The 24,156-nt window shown below is 52.4% G+C and overlaps 1 protein-coding gene across 1 annotated transcript in view; it reads left to right on the top strand.

Moving 5' to 3' along the window:
* The window catches only part of LOC122384008, a 28,709-nt gene extending 4,866 nt beyond the window's left edge, over positions 1-23,843 (top strand). Inside the window, exons 2-3 of the mRNA XM_043370946.1 lie at positions 9,383-11,389; positions 23,088-23,843. Of these exons, the coding sequence (XP_043226881.1) occupies positions 9,383-11,388 (2,006 nt within the window). The 3' untranslated portion in view covers position 11,389; positions 23,088-23,843. The remainder of the gene's footprint in view (positions 1-9,382; positions 11,390-23,087) is intronic.
* Positions 23,844-24,156: the final 313 nt, after the last annotated feature.

Consider the following 24,156-nt stretch of genomic DNA (forward strand, 5'->3'; position numbering starts at 1 on the left):
GACTGGAGGCGCTCGACCTTCCCAGACCATTCCCATCATTAGCTGGGCCGCTCGTAAAACGCTCAGCCGCGGCCGCCGCGCGGCTCTGGGCTGGCCGGCTCGGCACAATGGCTCGCCGCTGACCGGTGACGGGACGGCAGCTCCGCGCGCGCCGACCGCGGCGGCGGCGGTGCGTGGCCGTTTTTGCCGGTCTGCCGACGCCGAAAGTGAGGCGCTGGGACCGCGGCGGCTCGGACGGCGGTCGAGGGCGGCGCGCTGGTCGGGATCTCGCTCCGCTCCGCTCCGAACGCCAGGTGGTGTGCGTGGGCCAGGCGCACCGCCCTCCGCCCCGCGCGTCGTCCTTCGGGAGCCGGGCGAACGCACTCTGCTGTCAGATGAGACAGCCTCCGCCGGTGACTATGAATGTTATGCCTGGCTGCTCTGGCCTCCGCTTGGGCCTGGTTGCACATAACACACCTACTCTGTTGCTTGTAAGGCAGGGTATGTGCGTTCCTCCTCGGTAGCCACCTCATCTGTGTATAGCTCCGCTCACCATCCCCGTCTTCTCTGTCACGCTGCTCGATCCGCCGGGACACCGACCGTGTCCTGCCATTGACCTTGGCGGCAGCGCGGGACCGGGAAGTGGCCGCTCTCCGGGCGTCCTGCGTGCCAAACGTCTGTGTCGGGCCGTCACGCCGGTCTACCGACCTGCTCCAGTCTCGATTGGCGGCATTCCTCCGTGCGGCAGCAAGCTGGTTGAGTCGGTCGGGAGGGAGCAGGCACAGCGGCTTGCATGTGGAGAATGGATGGTGATGGGTCGCGGTCTGTCGTGGCGGAGTGCGAAGGCTTCGTGAAGACACCGCTGCCTTCACTGCCCACGAGCTGGATCGTGAGGCAGCGTTATGTCATGGGCACCCGCTCAGGGGCAGTGCGTGAGGTAACCCTCCGGCGTTCGCTCTCACGCCGCCGCGCCGGACACGGCCTGAGAACCGAGTACCGGCGTGGAGTGGCGGCCCCGGCGAACGGCGGACAGCGCTGACGACACGGCACGGATGAACGCACCCCGTCCAGCCTTGGGCGGCGGTCTGTGGGAGTGGGAGTGGTGCCGTCACCGTCCTTACCGCCGCCGCCGACTCGCCGGTGCCCGAGGCTACCCAACAGGCCGGCTCCCAACCGCCGCGGCCGTGGTGACTGGTGGTGGTGACGCCTTGTTTCACACGCAACAGCCTGTGGCTCCAACCGCCGGCCGCCGTCCGCCACGTAATGTAATGTAATGGGAGTAATGTCCGTCACATGCAATCCATCGTTCAACGTCCGCCGTCCGCCGTCCAACGCTCGCCGTCCGCCCTTTAACGTCCAGCGTCCATCGTCCAACGTCCAACGTATGTCGTCAAAGGTTCAACGTTCGCCTTGCAACGTCCACCGTCTAGCGTCCGCCGCGATATTCCCGCCGTCAAACGTCCAATGTTCACCGTCCAGTAGCGGCGGAACACCTTCAATTTAGGGGGGGGGGGGGGCACGGCCGACTTTTGGTCCCATTCTTTCCATGCAACGCCTGCATAGGGCTAATGTTAAAATGCCAAAATCAAAGGGGGGTACGGTGCCCCGGTGCCCTCCCCGTTCCGCCGCCTATGCCACCGTCTACCATCCACTGTCATATGTAGCTGCTCCCGGCGTGAAGACGCAACCCTCAACCTCGAACATCCTCATACGCTGGACATCACTTGCGGTGTCCGCCCGCGCCAGCAGATTTCAGCGTGTTTATGAAATGTGGCGAACGTGGCGGCGGTAGCCGCGCACATTGCGCCATGAATGCCTCGTTCTGAAAGACGCGTGCACGGCCGTGAGGCGATGGCAACGCTGATGCGCGTGTTGCGACAGCGGCCGCGATTGAGGCGCGTTCTGGCGGCTCGCAGCTGGCGCGTGGCGGTCAGTTACGCAGTGGACGGAGGAAAGGGAGAGGCGCGGTGGACGCTCGTTAATTTGGTTTAACGATTGTGGCGTCCGTTGTCATATGGTCCCAATAGTCTTTGTTTGATTTATGATCTACGGTTGAGCAAGGGTTTTGTGTAATTAAGTAACTAAGTTGGATCACTGTTTGTGAATGGACCATTGAAATGTTCAGCCTTGGCCGTATTTCAAATTTCTGTGGATTTAGGGCAGCAGACTACATCGCACCGTGTATTTCCTCATACACGCCGTCGCTAACCGCCGGAATCTCGGGTGTTCCGCCACACCCACACCCGTACCCTACCTCTCACCTTCCTCTGCTTCACCCAACGTACTGCTCTGGCCCGTGCTGTCATGTTCCGTATCGCGCCGTGCCATGCCGTGTCGCACCGTCCGTGCAGTGCCGTGCCGTGTCTGACACCGAACTGGAATGTGTCTATCTACCAATATGGCAACACCCTCCCCCCAATCACCGTTGGCTCGACGGGCTCCCTATCAGGCCCGACGTCAGGCCGGACCGGTCGGTGGGCTCCTTACTGAACGGCAGACGGCAGCGGATTTGGGAAGTGAAAAGTCGCGCTAGACGGGTCCCGGAAAGGCGTTCAAATCCATCGGATTCTGATCAGATACCGCCCTAGTTGCGGTAAAATTGATTTGCATACAATGCAACATATTTTCCTGGTTATAACCCGCTTAGGTGTGCTTTTACATGACCAGTTTGTAAGGCTCAGCGATGGTTTCTTTTTCATGATAGAGCTAGTTAGTTTCCGGTTGATTTTATGGTGTTGCAACTTGATGGTGTGAATCGCACTGTTGTTAACGTATGTCAGCAGGTTTGGTGCCTCCGTTGTCACGTCAGCACCTTTTCAGTTCCTGCCTTTTGGCTGACTGGCTGACTTGCACACCAGCCACGGGCCACCGACCCCTTGCATCAGCTCAGCTCAGAATTCAGTGCTGACTGCTGGCAGTGCTGATTCCATGCGATTTCTCTGACCGGGCGGCAGTGTACAGCCCTCTGCAAACTGCGTGGTAGGTATTCTTTTTCCGACAAAACCGATAATAACGCGAATACTATGCTATCGGTCACTCAGAAATCGTAACAGCAAGACGCGCGAGACTCCGCACCCTAGATTGACATTATCATCGTATTCCGTTTCCATCCAGTTTGGCAACAGAACCAAAAAGTTTATATTTACCCCCAAAACAAACTTTTGCATTTTGTTGCCACACAAGGCGTATATTTTGATTAGTGATAGACCCAGTCGAACGAGTGGAGCATGGCGCATCTATTTGCAGTGAGTTCCGACCGACTGATAACATATCCTTTGAGTTATCATCGGTTTTATCGGAAAAAGAACACCTACCACGCAGTCTGCTGAGGACTGTACGTCAGCTTTCGCCGACGTGTTGAAGGAAGTTTTTTTTTACTCTGCACACCGCACAGCCCTCGAGTCGTGCCAGTGGGACTACATAGACGCGCCGGCCTGAGATATAGCGAATAGTCCGAGTCAGGCTAGAGTCGGCGACTCCTACAGTCCTAAGTCGCTGACTCGGCCCGTTGAAGCCGGCACGTACGCGCAGTGAGCGCTGAGGCACTCGCCGGCCACGAACGTGCAAGTCAGCGTTCAAACTCGCCGTGAGCTGGCCGCTGTGACTGCCGACCTAGCGGTGACCGAAGACGTGTCCCGGTGCTCGCTCTCCCAGTGCTCGGTCCATGTCCTCTCGGTGCTCCTGGGGCCGTCCGGTCCAGCTCGTGGCTGTAGCTGGGGCATTCCACGATAGATCGTACCACTTTTTTCCAATTTGACACCCTTATCTCTCGGAATTTGACGAGAATTGGTCTCAGGGGTAATCAGGGGCTCTGAATCCACCTGTAACAGTTTCAGGCTTATCAGATAAGTATTTTTTGAGTTATGGTGTATAACATTTTTTGGATCTTGCTTTGCAGCGCTAAGTTTGGCGGGCTGTAACTCTAAGACGGATTATTCAAATGCCAAATGTCATATAACATTGAACTTGCAATGAAACAGAGATTAATATGTATTTTTGAAATTTCGAAAAATACGCTATTTTTTATATATGACATATCGAGTTTTCTTTAATTTGTATTTTTTGGACTTTGGGACCAAATTTTTTTGAATTTTTATTTCTTTGAAAAAATATTTGGCTCATTGTTAACAAATCTGCAAAAAATTAGGAAGGTGTTCTTTCTATAAATGTATTTATTTTACGTCACGATAACGGTTTCGAATAGTGATTTCAGGAGGAGAGCTTACAAATGGCGTGGTAAAGCTGCCTAGTGACATCACAGGTTACTGCAATTTCAATTAAAGTCTGAGTCATTTGAAAAAAGTGAAAAGAGGGTTCATCCAACCCTCTTTCCTATAAGCGCGAGGGTGAAAAAGGCTGTTTGGTTCTGACATTGTTTTGGACGCCAACGACCATAGCTGTCCGAGATGAAAGTTACAGGACTCATACATGGTGTCCTCCAGAGGTCTCACAACTTGTATATCTGGGAATTTTTAAGGTTACGTGAGGTCAGGTCGGTCACGTGACATCACTGTTATAAGTCAATGGGGAAATATAAAAACTGTTATTTTGGCGCCGAGAATGATCTAAAACTATCCCACGTACATGGTATCGTGATTTCATGCACTTCTGGCAAAGTCCAATGCTTTTCTTTTGCATTGGTAGCCTTGCGTGACGTCATTTATGACGTCACTAGGGTCGTACGAGTTTTTCGTCAAAAACTCCCGATCAAATGGAGCTAGAGAGTCGGGAAAGCCACCAATGGACTCGGGAAGACCTTCCGAATCGAATGATATGCCATATGATACCCTTTGCCCAGCTTCGTGACCTGAGGGGCTCTGACCTGACCTTGATCCGAGGTCAACTGCTTAAGTTGACCTCACCCTAGCAAAAAGTATACCATTCGATGCACCTGAGCTAGGCGAACACAATGATGCCAAAATCGCGGCTCTGCGGCCATTTTTTGCGAAGTTATTTACTAAAAACCGAACCCGTAACTTCAGTCACTTGACTTGACCTCAGACGCTACCGGTTAAATGGAGACCTTAAAATCGGGTACCAATCGCTGTGACTTGTTGCGGCACACACGCTCGCTTTTTCCGCGAAGCTCTAGCTCTATTAGAAGCGAAACGGCGTGCGGGGGTCGTATCAACCCCTCCGAAACCCATTTTGTTTGCGGGAATAGGGGAAAGTGGGTGTATTGCGCCCTCCTAACCAATTGCGCCCACCAACATTCCCACGAATTCAATGGCATGTTTATAATTTTGTGTTCGAAAACAATATTTTCACCACTTGATAGTTCATTTTATGGCCCAAGCTCTCCGACGAAGCCAATCAGCAGGGCTCAGTTACGCCATCAAAGATATTACGGCGTTTTCTTAGCTTTTTTGCAGTATTTTGAACCGTTGGCTATAAAAATCTGTGATACGTGTGTGATTTTCAGAGTGATATTTAGAAAGAAAGCCCATTTTTTAATTATATTTCACTTAAACAGTAAACTTCCTTCAGCATATTTATGATAACTTCTACGCTTTTATTAAAAAGTACCTCAATTCTAATTGCGCCCATGGCAATTGCGCCATGGGGGTGCAAATAGAATAATTGTGTAGCTATTGTATCACGACAGTATGAATGCACCATTAACTGATTGCAATAAAGAAGGAGTTTAATGCCAGGCAGGGGAGCAGCCCGCTGTCGCCAGTCCGCAAATTATTTCTCTCGTCAAACTTATAATGCAGCTGCCATTTAGGCTGACAACTTGTGGTGTAATTGACAAAATACGGCATTTTCAACATGGACTCGGGCGTGAGAGGTGACAGCTGTGATCAAAAAGTAAAAACTGATGTCAACAAGTTGTCGAAACGATAAAAATTAATAATTTTGAGAGAAACGATTGAAAATTTAACCATACTTTCACATATATCTAGTCGGTTACATAAAACGTTTTCGTTGCACTTTTACAAACATACGGACACATGTAAAGTTATTTACCTGGGCAAAAACATCGCTATTTATTTCTATATTTTTTATTTATCCAGCCTGATTAACATTATAAATGTTTAAGTAAGCCGCAATGACATTACACTGCCGGGGTGTATGCATTCCGTCTCATTCGCTTAGCCATGTTTAAGTATAGGGCGCAATTTGATTCTAATTGCGCCATCCCCCTGGCGCAATTTACAGTGCAGTTGTCGGTAAATGCGCCCTTTTGCATGTTTCTGAAAAGCAGCTGTCGGAAGCAAACGAAACATTCTTAATTGATCGGGAGGCTCTTAAATCGTAGCTAATGAGTTCCTCTTTGAAGTGGTTACCATTGCATGCTTATATCTCCAGCGGTTTTCTTACAATTAGCGTTTTTCCTTAAGGTGGCGCAATTCACCCTCCTTCCCCTATAAGGATTTTATAGAAAGAACACCTTTCTAATTTTTTGCATGTCGACTTGCAATGACATGAAGTTTATTTTGAAAAAAATAAAAATTTGAAAAATTTTGGTCCCAAAGGTCATTAGAGGCAAATGAAAAAAGATTAAGGTTTTTGCTCAACAATGAAAATTTTTCTTTGGAATTTTTAAATGGTAATATTAATTTTTGATTCATCGCAAGCTTAGTGTTGTTTACTGTTTGTTGGTAGCTTAACCCGTTCTTGAGTTATAGGCCATCAAACTCACCGTTACAAACCGAAGTTAAAAAAATGTAATCCAATATAACTCAAAAAGTTTTGATCTGAGAAGTCTGATATTTTGCCAGGCGTCTTTGGGGCCTATGATTACCCCTAGGACGGATTTTTATTAAAATCTGAGAGATGCGGGTGACGGGCCTGGTACGATCTATCGTGGAATGCCCCAGCTGCTATTTGATCGTTCTATTTTCTAGAGATGAGCTGAGAAGTATCCCTCTGTTGGTCCCTGTCGGGACTTTTCAGACTTGTTATTATTTATATTGTACCGGGTGGTCTCAACATGCCTCCGCGATTTGATTTGATTTGCTTTGTTCCCTGCCGTTCTTTGTTCCGTCATCCGTGCGCCTTGTCATCCTCCGGCTTCTCTGGCCAACTCACAAATTCAACATATGCTGTTCGGCACAGCATTCTCCCCTAGATTCCTACCTACTGACCTGCCACATATTACATATAGTCGTTTTCTACCAGTATACCACAACCACCGCTTTTCCATGCGTGGGCGCCGGGCGCAGCGCCTCAGTGTCGCCTCGTGACCTTTCTCCCTGACCCGGATATGCCACTGTGTAGGTCAAGCCGCGCCCCCACGCGTCCACACGCGCCGGGCGACACTCAATGCTGCTCGGTTCCGCCTCGATAGGCTGAGATTTCACTTGTTTACACTGGCGGCGAGTGTTGATGTAGGTGTTTGTAGGCCGTCTTGTTGGCCGCTCGTATCGGCCGCCAGAGGCGGATTCAGGGAGGGGTCACACGGAGACGGTTGAGATTCACCTGACCGGCATGGAACCATGAGCGTCTGAGGGGTCTAATGGGGAAGGGTCTACGCGGGATGCTCCCATCGCACTATAAACCTTATGATATGTCGCAGGAATTGTATTATCTAAATGAGCACCCGGGTACGATAAAGCCAGCGATGTCAGCCAAGAACTATCCTCTCGTGCAGTTTTTTCTACATTTTCTCAATGTGCGCTCAACCCGATTGCACGTCTTCGCTAACCTCCCACCACCTTTTGGCCCACCTGGCGCTGCAGCCAGCTGACTTGTCCGACCACTGCACACTGCACACCCGGTTCCTACTTCCTAATATGCAGTCGATGACGCGTGACTGCAGTGTGCTGTCGGCCAATGTCCGCCTGCCGGGCGGCCCGCTGACCCATAAACGGACGGGCCGGGGCGGCGGCGACAGCGGTCAACGACAGAGTCCGCCGGGCGCCGAGTCCAAATGGATTCAGCGCGGTGTGGTGTGTCGATGGCTGATGACTGTGTGAGAGAGAGAGAGAGAGAGAGAGAGAGAGAGAGAGAGAGAGAGAGAGAGAGAGGGAGAGAGAGAGAGAGAGAGAGAGAGAGAGAGAAGAGAGAGAGAGAGAGAGAGAGAGAGAGAGAGAGACAGAGACAGAGAGAGAGAGAGAGACAGAGAGACAGAGAGAGAGAGAGAGAGAGAGAGAGAGAGAGAGAGAGAGAGAGAGAGAGAGAGAGCGAGAGCGAGAGAGAGAGAGAGAGAGTCTCAGGTAACACGGTTCCTTTACCTTCCGTTGACCCGCCACAACTTTCGAGATAAGTTGTATGCGTTACAAGTTGACACAGATGCAGCACGAGGCGGACGTAATCAGTGCCCGCTCGTGCGCCCGTGTCGATCTGATCTCCCCCTGTGCCGATACGCCGCATAGTGAGGTCAGAGGAGAGGCACTGGTCACCGAACGGCGCCACTCTGCAACCGTCCTATCGCCCCGCTCCGGTCGGCAAATATCGGAGCCGTCATCACAGGTGCCAGCGGCCGAGAAAGCGGGCTGTTTTAGGCTACCGGGTTATCGTGCCTCTCTCAGAAGACTGAATGGCCTGCAGTGAAACCTTGAAAGGCTCTCTTCACGGATCACCTCATCTCAGATTTGATAGCATATCGCATTATTGAATGTCATGATTATCATCATAGTTTTCAAGTCTAGTGTGTAGAACAATTGGGATGTTGAGTATCCCCTCCCCCCCCCCCCCCCACCCCAACATGAGTTAAAAGCACCTGTTATCCTAGTTTAGCTCGAGCTAATTTTATCCGTGCGTTGAAGGTTATCAGCCCCTGTTGACTTATCCGCTATCGCGCCGACCACTAACACGTTACTACCTATCGCTGTTGACCAGCCCCCTTGCCTGCCCAACCGACCATACTATCTGGCCGGACCTATCTGTGCGTCCGGGTTGCTGCAGTTGTCACAGCAGTGTGCGACGGTCCACATCTTCCCCTGCGGTCTGTTTGTGTAGCCATCAGCGAGGGACTAAACAATTTGGCGAACGGACGGTGGTCGCTACTGACGTGAAGTGATTGACGGTGGCAGTGACTGACGTGAGGTGATGACCGCCTGCTGCTTCTTTTTGTGGCGTCCGTGGTCTGTCCGTTGATGTAATGTCCGTGTTTTCCATTGTGAGCTGAATGCTGCTAATCATGTGGCTCCGAAAAGTCACATGACGCTGCATTTTGAAGCTTTGGTGACCGAGGTTTTACCAACGTCAGGTGGCTTATCGCATGCCTGATATGGTGCTGCCTTCTGATTATGTAATTGTAATTACGTTTGTTGTGTGCCTTACCGTCATCCGTTTTGTCATGACCAGTGTTGTGACTTGTTGTGTGCGGCTACTTACCGTGACGTGACCTGGCCTGGCCTGACCTGGCTCTGTGTCCGCTTCCTCCGTAGACGGCGCGGTCGGCGCGCTGTGACCTGCCGTGACCTGACCTGACACCCGTGTCTCCTGCCCACAGACGGCGCGGTCGGCGCGTTCGTCCGCCGGCTGAGTCGGCGCATCAAGCGGGCGGCCATGGCCTCAGACGCGGCCACTGTGCTCGGCCAGGTGACCTGGTCAGAAGAGACAGAGCCGCTGCGCGAGCTGCTCAAACGCCAGCCGGCGCCGCTGCTGGTCAAAGTGGCCAAGGGCCAGTACCTGAGCGCGGCGCCCGGCGGCGCGCTGCTGCTCACTTCAGCCGGCCGCCGGCGCCGCCTGCTCGCCCAGTCGGTGAAGTTCAAGGATAGTCGCCGACTGGCGCCGCTCGGCCCCAAACTGCTCGTGCCGGACTCGTTCGAAGGTCTGTTTGAGATCCTCTCTGAGGAGGGTCGCTCCGTGCGCGCGATCGAGAGTGTCGCTGAGTTGGTGCGCCGTTTTCCCGACTCCTGTATCGCGCGCGATAGCTGTAAGGCGTACGTCTCCAAGTCGGACAATGTGGAGACGATCACGGACCGATCGCGCACCATTCAGAGCGGTGAGACGCTGGTGCTGGTTGGAGAGGTGGTGAGACCCCGCGGCCGCGGCCAGTCGCGTTTCCTACGCTGCTTCGACGCCAGTGGCGAGAACGTCTACTTGCCTCACGAGCAGCGTGTGCGCTTCAGCGCCGTGGCCAAAGAAGAAAACATCAGTGGTGTGCATAGCGTGGCTAATCTGCTCAACAAGCGGCTGCCGCTCAACGTGAGGATGATCAGCGGCCGGGCGCCGGAGCTGACGCGGCTCGGCAGCGGGGTGCCGCCGTTCGCTCCCGAGCTGCGGCTCCACACCACCTTCGACGAGGACATGGTGGTCGCCTCAGCTCTGTCCAGGGACGGCGCGCCGCTGCCGCTGCCGCCGACGGCGCCGCTGCGGGTGCACACGGCCACCAACACGGAGCAGCTGCTGGGACTGGCCGAGTTCGGCCGGCTGCGGGAGCGCGCCGAGGCCGCCTGGGCGGAGGTCGCAGACAGGATCCAGCCGTTCGACCTGACCCTGCCGCCCGAGCCGCGACCCGACTCCAAGGGGCGCGCGCCGCGGCCGCGCGGCTACCGTCGCTCCATGACCTCACCCATGTCGCGTATCACGAGCCGACACAGCGGCGAGCCGACTGACGAGTACGACGAGATCGACCAGATCTACGACTACGTGCGAGGATTCGCGCCGCTGCCGCGCGGCCTGCGACAGACGGTGATGGGAGGCGGCGCGTCAGAGCGGCGCTCCGACCCGGAGCCTGCGGCGGCGGCCGACAGCCCTCCAGAGCCGCCGCCCATCGAGACCATCCCCTCGCGGAGGTCGGGCCACCCCTCGCCGCACTCGCCGCCGGGCGCGCAGCGTTCGTCTCACCCGCCGTCGCGGCCGGTGAGTGGCGAGGTGAGACACCCCGGTGTGTTTGTGGCGAGTCTGGAGCGCGTGGGCGCCCGGTCAGCTCCCCGTGACCGGCGCGTGGCCGAGAAACGCACCCGTGAGCCGTCCAAACCGCAGAAGAAGAGCATGGCCAAGGATGAGAACAAACAGTCAATAAAACTGTTTGCCAAGAGCGGTAACGCCAAGCCGAAGCCGCGCTTCTTTCGGCACAAGAGCGCGTCACCGCTGAAGAACAGCGGGGTGTACTACCCTCTGACTGGCTCGGCGCAGTCGACCGGTCCCTCGCCCATCTTCAACATACGCTATAAGTCACTCAACAACCTCGCGATGGACGTTGACACGCTCAACTCGAGTAATTCAGGCGGTAAGACGTCCGGAGACTCCGGCGACTCGGCCGTCATCAAGGCCAAGCTGCCCGAGAAGAAGTCCAAGAAGCTCGGCCGGCCCAAGTCCATGTCGAATCTCCTCTGGGACGCCACCAACAAACTGGCGCCGGCCGTCGAGATGTACGTGAAGCCTAGTGTAGCAGGTGACCAGGAGAGGACCGTCAAACTGGAGCCGGGCGTCTACAAGCGGCGGAATTCAACAGTCATGCTCAACAACAAGTTTAATAGTCAAAAGAAGGTCGGCACACTCTATTTGTAAGGTGAGTCCAATTACACCGTATTCCTGACGTATGATGGATTTCGCATGATTGGGTTCACAGTCGAGCTGCTCTTATCTAACTACCCCTATTTTATGACAATTGTTCTTGCTCTTATCGCTATCGCAAGGTTACAATGGTGTTTTGACGTCAGTAGGCGACGCTCTCCAGTTTTCGTTCCGTTTCTCTCGAATCCACGTCCATTGATGAGTCCCATCGCCGCTCAGACCCCATGCTCCATTCCGGCTGGCACCATGGTGTGTCCGAACTCCAACCCAACCTGTCCCGGACCCGTAGTCCCAGGTCGACACACCACTCGCGCGTCGGTCGCCGCGCTCCGGGAAGCCTCTAATGACGCCGATCAGTCAGCGCCGCCATCAGAGACGCACCGTTACTCGTCAGAGCGGCAGCCAGGGTCGGTCTCCTGTCTTCTTTTATCGACTATCGCTCCGTCCGCTACTTTACCCGGTCGGGCGAGCGCACGTCATGCTTATACTTACTGACACCGTATAGGTGTGATGTTGGGGCTTACTGAAAAATTAGCCGTTAGTTTATAGCTTACTAGGGTGATTGAACAGTTAGGCGTAGGGTGAACATCCAGTGGTGTTATGGGATTAAAACGGGCGAATCTAGGTTAGCACTAGGACAAAGACGAGCTACTTCGAAAAAAAAAACGGTCGGGCGGTGTCGAACCTTGTGATTTGGCTGTTGATTTAGGATGTCGGTAAGCCAGTTCCGGTTTCCCTATGTGAAGTGAGGATTTGCTTGGATTATCTAGAGGCCGTGACGCACGCACGGGCTAAGCTCGGCGATCGTGGCAGCTCGGACGGACCCCGGTCACCCACCACAGCTCGCATCGGCGCCTGTGCCGTGCCAGGTATCGCCTCTCAGAGCTCTAACGGTGCCTAGTCCGAGAGAATACCGCCCGCGTGACACACTGTCACCGCCATCATACACTCTGACCTCAGAGGGACGGCGACAGGGCGGGACTGCACCGGTCCAGACCAGCTTTGTCCTCCGCGTGACATTCTCACGGTATTGTGCTGCGACACTTGGAACGAGTTTAATTATCCGGAGGAATCCCCGGTCAGGTACTAATTTGCCTCCGCCGGCCGCCAAGGAACTCATCCAGGAAGTCATTTGGGCGGCGTTTATCTTAATGGCCCATTGAACTTTGAACGACGAACGGTTAGATTATATGGCAGGCAGGTAAATCAACTCGGTCACCTGTATTGCGGTGCCATATAGGTTGTAACGACATGACTCGGTTACGAAACTCTTGGCGCTTATAGTTTTCCAACTTAAACCGTCAAGTTACTTCGTCAAACGTCAGAGTCAAGGTCCTCTTAGGTCCCGAGTAGACTCGAAGCTGCTCTATCCGCTGTTCGCCGTACCCCAGCGACTCTCTGAGTATCAGCCCTCCAGCACCTGCACTGAAAACAAATTCACCCGAAGCTGGCGAATTAAGCGTTGCTCTGCGGGTGGTATATGTGTATTAACTCGCCATGTCCAGATTCTAGTTAGAGGGTAAGCAGACTTGCCTGCCTTATTACTCGTAAATATGCACTGTACCCACATTTTGCAGCAAGGTAGCTACCCAGCACCGGATATTGTCCCCGCGGGTGTCGAGTCATTGGCACAGCCCTCACTGAAAGAGTTGGAACTACTCGAGGTATCGTAAACGCGTATCCGTGGATGGCGAACCTTAACATAACCTGCCCTGAAGGAGTTGGATCTACTGTTACAGCTAGATGGCGTTGTCTCATACAGTTTTGAATTACAACAATTTTTTAACTTTTTTTTTAAACCAATGATATGTTGGCACATTGTTTGGCGGTTTCCAAGTGGGGGCGAAAGTACAATTGTTAGGGTGCATCTTTAAAACCTCTGCAATATTCATCACGGGACGATTGGCAACGCCTTTTCTTCCGAAACTACCAAGTGAGACCATTTTGATTCTTATATAGGTCACGAAAGCAGCGGCGACACATCTTCTTGATTTCGGGCGGTTTGCATGACTGCCGGTGACTGAGTCATGTCGAAATTTCTATGGGAATTCGATTTGACCTTTCCCACCGATGTGAAACTTTCTCACCGATGTTTTCTAGGTGTGAGATTGCTATAATATAGATATTTTCCCGCAAATATGGTCAAGTGTGAGAGTTTTTTTTGGCCCTCGTGACTTGTTCGGCGAAGGGTAGACGTGGAGGGTAACCCCATCTCCTAGGGGTTTGTGGGGCGCTGCTGCCAGGTAGGCGTCGATGAATACCTTTCGATGGAGGGGTCGCGAGCCACTGGTGCGCGAATAGTCGTGGAGGGTTACTACTCTCCAGAGTGAATTGCGAAAGTGTTATGTCCTAAATTGACTCCTGGGAGGGTGGTTAAAAATGGTTGCGGATAGGGGTACCCGCGAGGCACCGGTTTACTCGCCAGTTTTGGGTGAAATTGTTTTCAGTGTGTGCTCGTCTGTTCGGCCGATTTGTACCACATGCCCTGCGGTTTGTTGAGCGCGATCAGCCGTGGCATCAGGTCGTTATTGCGCCCGCGGCGTGGATAATTACCAGTGAAAGCCGAGCGCAGCGATGGGCGACACCGGTGCCCCTCTCCCCACGCCCCTGGTGTTCGACCCGGCGCCGCCCGCGCCGCTACCGCCGCGCCGCGCCGCACCACGCCGCGTTTCGCCGACCGCCGCGACGGAGGTCACCCGTTTCCTGGTCGGGGGCAGCCGTTTCGCTTTCGTTTCTGGGTTTCACCGTTGTCGCCGGTGGCTGCCGCGTGCAGACGTGCCGTGGCCGCGCTGTCGCGCTGTGCGTGAGGTCCAGAAGGGGGGGGGGGGAGAGGGGCAGGACAGGGCGGGACCGGTCGGCACTCCTACCAAACCGGCCGGCGATGAAAATGGACCCGAAAAACCGGCCCGGCGCCGGCGCCGGACGATAAGCCCGGTGTTTTACCCGTGTTGATTTGGCCGAGCCGGAGCTAAGTAGTGCGATCATGACGTCGATTGGAGGACAGACGTGGCACTTTCTGTTTTCACTTTTGATGCATGGTGCGATTGTCGCTTTTGTTTGGCTACATTTGCTATACTTGGCTATGCTGACTATTTTGGGCGTGCCCTTTTCTTCACGGATTCCGTTAAAGCAGAATATTCATGGAAAATTTTAGTCGGCCTATCTTGCTTACTGTTATGTACCGTTTTAGTGTCCGATAACAAACCGAAATCATAACGGTAAACGTCGTGATATTATCTGCACGTCGGGTTTGGAAGAAGCCTTCCAATATGCCGTTCAACTCCGTGTGACTGTGTAAAATAGAAGGCAGGCACTGGTCCGCCAGCAGTGCTACGCCGTGTCCGGCGGGGCCAGGACCGGATACCACGCCCCGCCCCGCCCCTCGGCACCCCGCCCCCCGCCCCGCCCCGCCCTCGATCTAACGGTGCCGCCCCGGCGCGCCGGCCGCCAAACAATGGTCGGATGGGACGCTCCGGCAGCTCATCCGTCCAGTGTGGACAGCGGCCGGGGCGTCCACATCCTGTCCACAGCTGGCCACTGCTGTCCACCTCTCTCCACATATTGCGGCTGCTCGTGTCCACCTCCCATCCACGGTCGTCCGCCACGGACATAGTCCTCTAGACAAACAGTTCGTCCACCAGCGCTGACTTGTCAGTGTGCGCTGCCTACGCGCTGAGCTGACGGAAGCCGTGGTCAGTGACCGCTGGTCAGCGCCGGGTCAGCGGTGTCAGCGCGGGTCAGAGGTCGGTCGGCGGTGGTCGGTCGGCGGTCAGCGACCACGTGTCCCGTCCATTGTGTCTGAGACGGCAGTCCGGTCTGGCCCGGTGGGCAGGCGGTGGTCCATTGTTCGGCCGCGCCGCCGCACATACATCAGAGAGGGCGCCGGGGACCCGCGAACGGACGGACCAACGGGCAGATGGACGGACAGAGATACAATCAGTGTCGGAGTGGCACAATCCGTGCCCAACAGCGCTCTTGCATTATCTTCCTTTCCAGATATTATTTACATTAGTAAGCTGAAAGCTCATCTAGGTCCTGTTTAGGAATTAGCTCGCAGGTTTTCTTGGAATGACGTCTCATTTCTTCATCGTCTAGGAAATTACTATATATCCATTTCTAATTAAGTCCTCAGCCCTGTGAGGACAAACAGAAAACCATTCCGTACCGCCGGCTCCCCTGCCGCCGGCGCCGGTGTGAATATTACATGGGCGGTGCCGGTGCGGTCGCTTCCAGCTGCTGTCGTGCCGCCGGCTGCCGCGGTGGCACGCCCCAACCGTCGCGGCCGATGGGACCTGCGACGGGCGCGTGCGTCCTCGTCAGCACCCCTCTCCCCTCCCCCTCCCCCAGGTGGCCTCGGAGGAAAGCCGAGTTTGATCAATGCTCTAGATGGCTTCCGCAGTAGTCCCGTCGCCACCGATTCTGGGCGCGCGTTGCGTCGTGCACGACATGGAATGGAATGGTATATGGAAGAAACGGAACGGAACAGGACATGGGAGACTGACAGGAGTAGATGGGCTGGAGTTGGCGAGTTTCTTGCCGGAACTTGGTCAATATGTAGGTCAACCGGATTCGTAGTGAGTCAGGGTTGGCCTGTCCTTTCACGACTGTGTTACTTCAACACTATTCCTTTTAAAGGGACCCTCCCACCTTAACATTAGATTTGAGTTGAGATAGCCAAAATGGGGTCCCTGGCTCACAATTACCGGTTTCGGCACTCACAACATCGAGAAATGCCTTAAATCGGAAATATTGAATTTCAAAATTGCAGCATTTTGATTCAGAGGGGCTAATGCTTAGGAATACCCCTCTGAATGTGTGACGTCAGCGCAAATATCTAACGATTTTTAAATGTTTGACTAAAACGTTTTGTAGCACGCGGTGGTATATGCTATTTGCGCGCAACATCTGCCGCAAACGCCGCACTTCTAAAATAAAGTCGCTAGAAACAGCGGAGATCCCAAAAAAGTAAACAAAAGTAAAAGTCTAATATCTTGAAAACCGGTGAATATTTTTCGGTGAAATTTGGTAGATATTCGTTTTCGCTCTTTCTGAACCGAGCGACATCACTTTCATGCCAATTCATAAACTTTTTTGAAGGTGGGAGGGTCCCTTTAATGTCGTCTTTCGTATGGTGCATCTTCTAGCTATGCGACCTCAGCCCAAATTTGAGCTTGCATCACAGCAACTCAAACATTGCTCAATTTTAGGCTCTGGAGTTCTTGGGTGGCGAAACCCAAGTCACTAGCTAAAAAGTGGGATTGAAAACATGGCCATGAACAGCGGCTGAAGCGGATTGTCCGATTGACACTCGGTTGTGGCCTCCGGGGAAGCCAGTAGTAAAACTCAGCTAACGGCCGAGTGCTAAGCCGGATCTTGGGATCAGCCCCTCTGTTGAGAGGATGTAGCTCTGGCGCGAAGGGTGACAAAATACCATCCGATTTCGTCCTAGCACTCTCGGGTTGTGTGGCTTCTGAAGTTCGCACATATCTATCCATCTCCAAAATGCACCCCGATTGAAATATTTGTCTAATGGGATCATGCAAGATTACGGATTATGTCTCTGTTACTGCCCCGAAACGTTCACCTGGGCTAGCGTTGCGTATCGCTACCAAATGAGCTCGAATCGCCCGAGTCATTCCAGATCTGCCGCCTATCACGTCTTTTGGCATAGTTCGACGCATCTCTGATCGCCTCATTAATGGGGAATGTGGCGAGATATGATCGGGGACCTGTGAGAGGCCTCATCGCCGGGCGAGGAGGTGAGGAAGGTTGGAATTGCTCGATATCTTGCTTGGGAATAACTGCTCACGAGAGATTGGTGATAGGATGCCAGCTCATGCATTTTTGTGCAAAAGCTTCACCTAAGAGTTTCAGATCTTTCTGTTTTTTTTTTTCAGCAGCCTGTTTGGAGCATACACAGTGGCATTTATTCATTCTTGTGGAAGCTGTTCATGCATGCCTCATGTCAACCTTCTGTGTCGTCCTATGTGTTCGTGCATCTTTCTCACGTCTCGTAGCTCCATTCCAGTTCGCCGAGGCATTCTCGTTGTTTTTCTTTACGTCTGCGTGCGCGCGTCTGCGGGCCGCCTCTCCGCCCTGCGACTGTAGCCGACGTTATCCGTCGGCGATCGGTCTGTTGACATCTCTCCGAAGGTCCCGTCCCGTGTCAGTCTCGCTCGCCTGTCGGCGCCGATCGCTCAGTCTGTTTTGCGGTTCTCGGCACTGACAGGGGAGCCCGCCCGACGTCCACACGGGGCACTGTCGTGTGCTGTGTGGACAGGGGTGGCCTTTGTGTGGTGACCGGTAAACGATGACCGCTCGTCCCGCGAGGTCACGGGGCGTCGTGTGAGTGGTGACCTCTGACCTGCCGGCCGCCGGCGACCGGACGCTGGGTGTGGTGGTCACGCTCGATGATGGAGAGGATCTGAATGGATGAGGTTTGAGCTGACGTGACAGGATGGCGGACTTGTCATGCGTTGATTTGGAACTTCTTTGGTTCGGTTATGTGTATCGGCTGTGGTTTCTGCTTGATTGACAGCAATGCGAAATATTGGATGGGTTTCCACCGTCAAGGATGCTGAAATTGGAATAGTCCAGAACTTGGCCGTCGAAGTAGCCAGAAAGGTGGATTTATATTGATGATTCCACCACGACACAGGACACTACACGCACAGTCAGTCACGAAGGGTTTTAGTGACGGCATTCGGCGTTTGAGGACGTCATGGATGCCTGACATGTCACGATTCAACGGCTAGAATGCGTGGAGTACAAACATCTCATAACTTCGGTGCAGTTCGGTCGTTTGGAAGAGTCGCTGGAACTAACGTCCGCCCTTTCCCGTGACTGACGTCCTAAGTTCATGGCAATAAAGTCAAGCGCCGGGTTTTCTCTAACAGAGCTGCTCTGTTGGGCTTTATATTTGAGCGCGTTCGGCGGATTCTTTTTTAGTGGAAATGTCTCGTGTGTTCGTTTGTAGTGTGATTTGCTCTGTCGTGTGTGAAGTGTTATATTTTCTTGACGTCTTTTCTTACCGTCCATACTCCACCCTTTGTCTTAATGAGACGGGGCTTGATCAATATGGTTCTGAAGTAACATTGTCATGTTCCGTGAGGTCCCTCGTTCCCTGTCCGACACTTCTACTCAGCATTATTCCGCGTATTCTGTGATTTACTCTGCTCATGCACTTTCTTCCACTTTTTAGACACATCAAATGCTTTGATAACCGGTTAGGTACCTTAAATAAATTATCCACACCCCCGCCCCCTCGTCCCCCGGCCTTTTTGTTCGTTGTTGATATGACCAACATCACTGGCGGATCCAGACTTGCGTTTTGGGGGGGGGGGCCAACTCCTGCAAGTAACCAAACCTAGGGTACCCCAAATCCTGTTTTCTCATCGGATTTAGGCCACTTATTTTTTCGTCACAGCCCTGAAACGATATTTTTTTTTAACTAAAAATAAAAAATATAGAAATGGTAGCCCACCCAACCCGAGCCTAAATATTACTTTGAAAACACTTCAAATTGCTTTTGTCGATCAATTAGCCCGCTCCGGGTCGGTGCGTGGCGCAGCCTTCGCAGGCTGGGAGGTGTCGGTTGGACCCCCTGCCGTTCGGCCCCTGATTAAGCTAGAGCTCGCGGAAAAAAAACAGGCGTGTTGCCCGTGAGTGACGAGACGAAGCCGATGATACCCGATTTTAAGGTCCTTGGTCATTGGTTGACCTTCCAGGGCGGTGTTTCACGGTCGTGCTGACAGCCGCTGACAGCGCATTCCGCGAGCTAAGGTCAGCCTTCGGTAGTGTTGTGGGTATAGGCTTGTTGATGTCTCCATTGAAACCAAAAGTGCCATCAGCGCTGGCAGCGGCTGGCAGCGTGCCGTGAAACACCGCCCAGGTCAGGTCACAGACCCAAAAGACGGGAAAATCAGGACCTGTCAGAACCTCCTAAAGTAAGGCTGTAATACGTTTTTTTTGTGCTGATCACAAATTTCATGTTAGTTTGGATCATAGATAATGTCTTCATGCGTTTAGACCATGTCGGGGCAGGTCAGGTCAGATCAACCAGTAGGAGTACCTACTTATGGGCGTCCGTATAGCAGGTGTCCACTACACTGGCAGCTACGTAACATGATACGAAGGCATCAAAACTACTTCGTAAATGTTCAAATGGCTGCAAAATGCTAAATTCAAAATCAGCTAAACGAAACTATCCTAGAAACATGTTAAACTCGGAAAAGTGCACCGAGGTCATCAAAGGTCAATGACCTGACGACCGTAAGGTGACATTGGCATCCGCCAATGCGTGGGAGCAACATCATATCACATGTTTGAGCGTTTTAAACCACGAAAAGACTATAAAAGCGCGGATAATGTGAGCCGACATACGCCGAATCGCTATTCCGGCCAAACATGGCCTCCAACATGGCCAAACAGTCTCGAGAAATAGGCCACAAGTCAAAGTTCACTTGGGTCAGGGTCATGAAATTTTCAGACTTTGTCACCATGAGGGTACTAAAGTTTCGTCGCGATCGGCTTCATGATACCTTACACGATAACTTCACACGTCGATCGAGTGTTAAAGCATGGATGAAGGAGAACCAGGGGATGAAGGTTCTTTCATCCATGGTTAAAGTGTCCAATAAGAATTTCTTGGGTGAAGACAAGACCAACACTTTTATCAAGCTCACAGATTTTTAATGATACGGTATTTTCTCTCTACCTACTACGCCCTTCTCACATTCATTTTTCTTAAGTGTTTTTGGGGACAAAAAATATATGTTGTTCCCCTTTCAGGCTTGGGGGCATGACCCCGTGGCCCCCCTGGATCCGCTAGGCCGAAACTAACTAGGTCGTTTTCAAACGGTCTGATATTTCAGGTCATAGTTTGCAAACGGCCGGTGTTTTCAGGTAGTTTCATATGGCCTGACTGGGCCAGGCCGTTTGCAAACGGACTGAATTTTCATACGGCCTGATAACATATATTCAGATTTCGACATCTGTCGTAGCATCAAATGCTGATGTGGCGCACTCAAAAGCCGGAATTGGTCCTTGGATGCCGTAAGGACCCTTTTAAGAAATAAGTGACCCGACTGACCCTTAAAGATTGGCCTGAGCTGTGACCGAAATAAGTCTTTTACCGTTTCGCAGGAAGGGACAAAAAGGTCCCTCATATGCTTCTTGTACAATTACGAAACAAAACAAGTTTTTTTTTTTTCAACGAAAACTCAGTGAGTTTTCCTAAAAAATTTATTGCGAATATTCCGTGAATGAAAAGTCGCGGGGTCATGTCAGGTCAGGCTGCCACAGCAAGTTTGTTAACTTGACAGCTCAATCGATATTTATGCAATAAGACCTTCTCGGGTGACGATAAGACATGACGACACTTTATGAAGGAAGCTAGTAAACCCGGTAGTTTCTCCATAAGCGCGGGAACCGGGGGGAGGGGGCAGTGGTGGCAGCTTGCCCCCCCCCCCCAACTCTGGGGCCGTGCGGGCGGTGCCCCCACAACTTTCAGACAGAATACCGCTCCTTTTTGCAAATGTTTTCTTTTTTTGTTGATAAAGCCAAGGGATGAAAAATAAGTGCCCTAAAACCGGCGAGAAAACTATATTTGGGGGATCCTAGGTTGATCTCTATCATGGTGTGACCTCCCCCCCCCCCCCCGTCTAAAAGGAGTTCCCGCGCCCCTGGGTTTCTCTACGCTATTGAATCACGCTGCTGATTCTAGTATCTACTACACAACCTTCTCACATTAATTTTTCTTCGAGCGTTTTGGGGGGCCAAAAGATATGTTGGCCCCCTCTTTCAGGCTTTTTGGGCCCATGGCCCCGGTGGCCCCCTTGAATCCGCCAGTGGGAGCGGTGCCCCCACAACTTTCAAACGGAATACCGTCCTTTTTTGCAATTGTTTTCTTTTTTTGTTGTTGAAAAAGCCAAGGGATGAAAAATAAGTGGCCTAAAACCGGTGAGAAAACTAGATTTGGGGGGACCCTAGGTTAATCTCTATTATGGTGTGCTCTCCCAGTCTGAAAGTAGTTCCCGCGCCCCTGACTTTCTCTACACTGAAAACCAAAACGATTCTCTATTCCCTTTGATCATGGTGTGTCATGCTCCTATAACTCTGCCGTTTTCCTGGCGGAATGCCTTTAGATACTCAAATGATTCCTCAAATGATTCCTTTTAAGCATATCAGGGGTTTTGGTCTAAAACAACACCCTGATCATTTTCTTCGAACATACCCAAACTATACCCTCATTCTTTAAATTCCTCCCTTGAATTCTTCTAATATACCCTAGTGTACAGTCTCTGCCGCTACTGTCAGATACCGTACCTGTGCCGCTCGGCGCCTCCGGCGGTGACCGGTCGGCGGGCCGGGACTGGCCGGCCGGGCGGGCGAGGAGGACGGGCAGTCGCTCCCTGGACGTGTTGCTGACCACTAACCCGCGCCCCGCTGGGCTATTCAGCCATACGCGCCCTGCTGGGGATAAAACCTTAACCCTCGTTTTGGATGTGTTACGATATATAAAGGGAAATCGGACGAGGGAGCTGAGAGTAATGAGACAGTTTCTGAGCAAGTTCTACGACGAATATACCTAGGGCATTATTATTTTCCCTTCTGGGTTTATGTGGGGTCTAATGCAAGAATACATTGAGATCAGTGATGGAAATCACAAGAATAATACGGGAGTGTTACGTGGTATAATGCGAGTATAGTTTGCAAAATATTCCCCTTATACGCTTAGAAGGAATACTAGAGGTTTCGATGTAAGGGTATTTTGGTAGGTTAAAAGGAGTGTACTGTGGGTATCGCAGGGAATAGAACAGGAATCATATTCCTTTCCTCTTCGGTACTTACTAGGGTATGTTAGAAGAATTCAAGGGAGCTATTTAAAGAACAAGGGTATAGTTTGGGTATATTCGAAGAAATGATCAGGGTGTTGTTTTAGACCAAAACCCCTAATATGCTCAAAAGGAATCAAAAAGGTTCTCAGTGTAGGGTATATTAGAAGAATTTCAGAGTGATATTCAAAGAAAGTGTATTTGGGGTATATTCGGAGAAATGATCAGGGTGTTGTTTTAGACCAATTCCCCTAATATGCTTAAAAGGAATCAAAACAGCTCTCAGTGTACGCTATTGAATCACGCTGCTGATTCTAGTATCTACTACGCAACCTTCTCACATTAATTTTTCTTCAAGCGTTTTGGGGGGCCAAAAGATATGTTGGCCCCCTCTTTCAGGCTTTTGGGGGGCTATGGCCCCGGTGGCCCCCCCTGGATCCGCCAGTGGGGGCGGTGCCCCCACAACTTTCAGACGGAATACCGTCCTTTTTTGCAACTGTTTCTTTTTTTTGTTGAAAAAGCTAAGGGATGAAAAATAAGTGGCCTAAAACCGGTGAGAAAACTAGATTTGGGGGGACCCTAGGTTGATCTCTATTATGGTGTGCTCCCCCAGTCTGAAAGTAGTTCCCGCGCCCCTGACTTTCTCTACGCTATTGAATCACGCTGCTGATTCTAGTAGGTATCTACTACGCAACCTTCTCACATTAATTTTTCTCCAAGCGTTTTGGGGGGGGGGGCCAAAAGATATGTTGGCCCCCCCTTTCAGGCTTTTGGGGGGGGGCCATGGCCCCGGTGGCCCCCCCCCCTGGATCCGCCAGTGACCAACATCATACTTACCGCCGTCTCCTTTGGTTTCAGGTGGCGACATTCCGTGCTTTCCGCTGCTGCTGCCATGTCCTGGCCGGGCCGCTGTCTGGGACGGTCGTGAGGTCAAAGGTCACACCAAGGTCGTCAGAGGTCGACCTCAGCGCGACAGTGCCAGCGTCCAAAAGTCGAACGTTCAGTCAGCCTCATGTGATCGCGTCGTCCGCATCTCCTGCTCTTCTCTCAGCCCTGAGCAGAGCTCCGTGAAATTGCGTGTAGTGAGAACCAGCGTGTGTGTTTGTGTGAGTCGGGGAGTATGAGTTGACGGTGATTAGAACGACACGGAGCGTTCTGTTCAAGTCCTCGGGACTCAGTGTTATGAAGGAGCACCAGACATGATGTGCTCTGAGGGAACAGGGGGCACGTCTGTTGTGCAGCCGAGGTATCATATCATTGCCCAAGTGTTGTTCGTTGTGTATATAGTATATGTAGACACTTAGGTGCCGTGTTCTCGGCGATGTAGCCATGCTATTCTGGACCACGGAGTGTTGATCCCACTGTTCCACGGGGGTCGGAGGGCCGACGACTTGGCCGCATATCCGCCGCAGATATACCGCTAAAGTCGCCGGCCCGTGCCAAATGCGGCCCCGGCCCGTCTCGTCTCTCCGTGTGGGGACTGCTGCGCCGAGTACTGGATTAGATGAGCGGCGAGCGGGCAGAGAGCGGCGTCGACAGCCCCGGGCAGCTCCGTCCGTATCGCTGCTCTGTTATGTGTAAACGCCATGCGATAATATATGACCACTGAACGATGCCAGAGTGCTTTGTCAGAGGATGGGCTGTAGCCTACTCGTGGGGTGCCACTATGGGAACAAAGAACAAACGAGAATGGCAGACGCTTTTCAGAAGGGATATAAACTTCAATGTGAATTGTGAGCCTAGCAGCTGCAAACGAGCGGGCCAGCAGCAATTATTAAGCTGCCACGATTACTAGAGCCGCGGCATAGATCGCAGTCGTGTTTTTTTACGATGCAAGCATTGGGCATCATCGGTTCTTTGGCGAAATCAGCACTGAATTCACAACATAAACAGACTCGTGAGACCATTTGCACTGTAAGCAATATCC

This window comes from Amphibalanus amphitrite, unplaced genomic scaffold, assembly GCF_019059575.1.
Source record: "Amphibalanus amphitrite isolate SeventyFive unplaced genomic scaffold, NRLGWU_Aamphi_draft 000014F_arrow, whole genome shotgun sequence".
Lineage (NCBI taxonomy): Eukaryota > Metazoa > Arthropoda > Thecostraca > Balanomorpha > Balanidae > Amphibalanus > Amphibalanus amphitrite.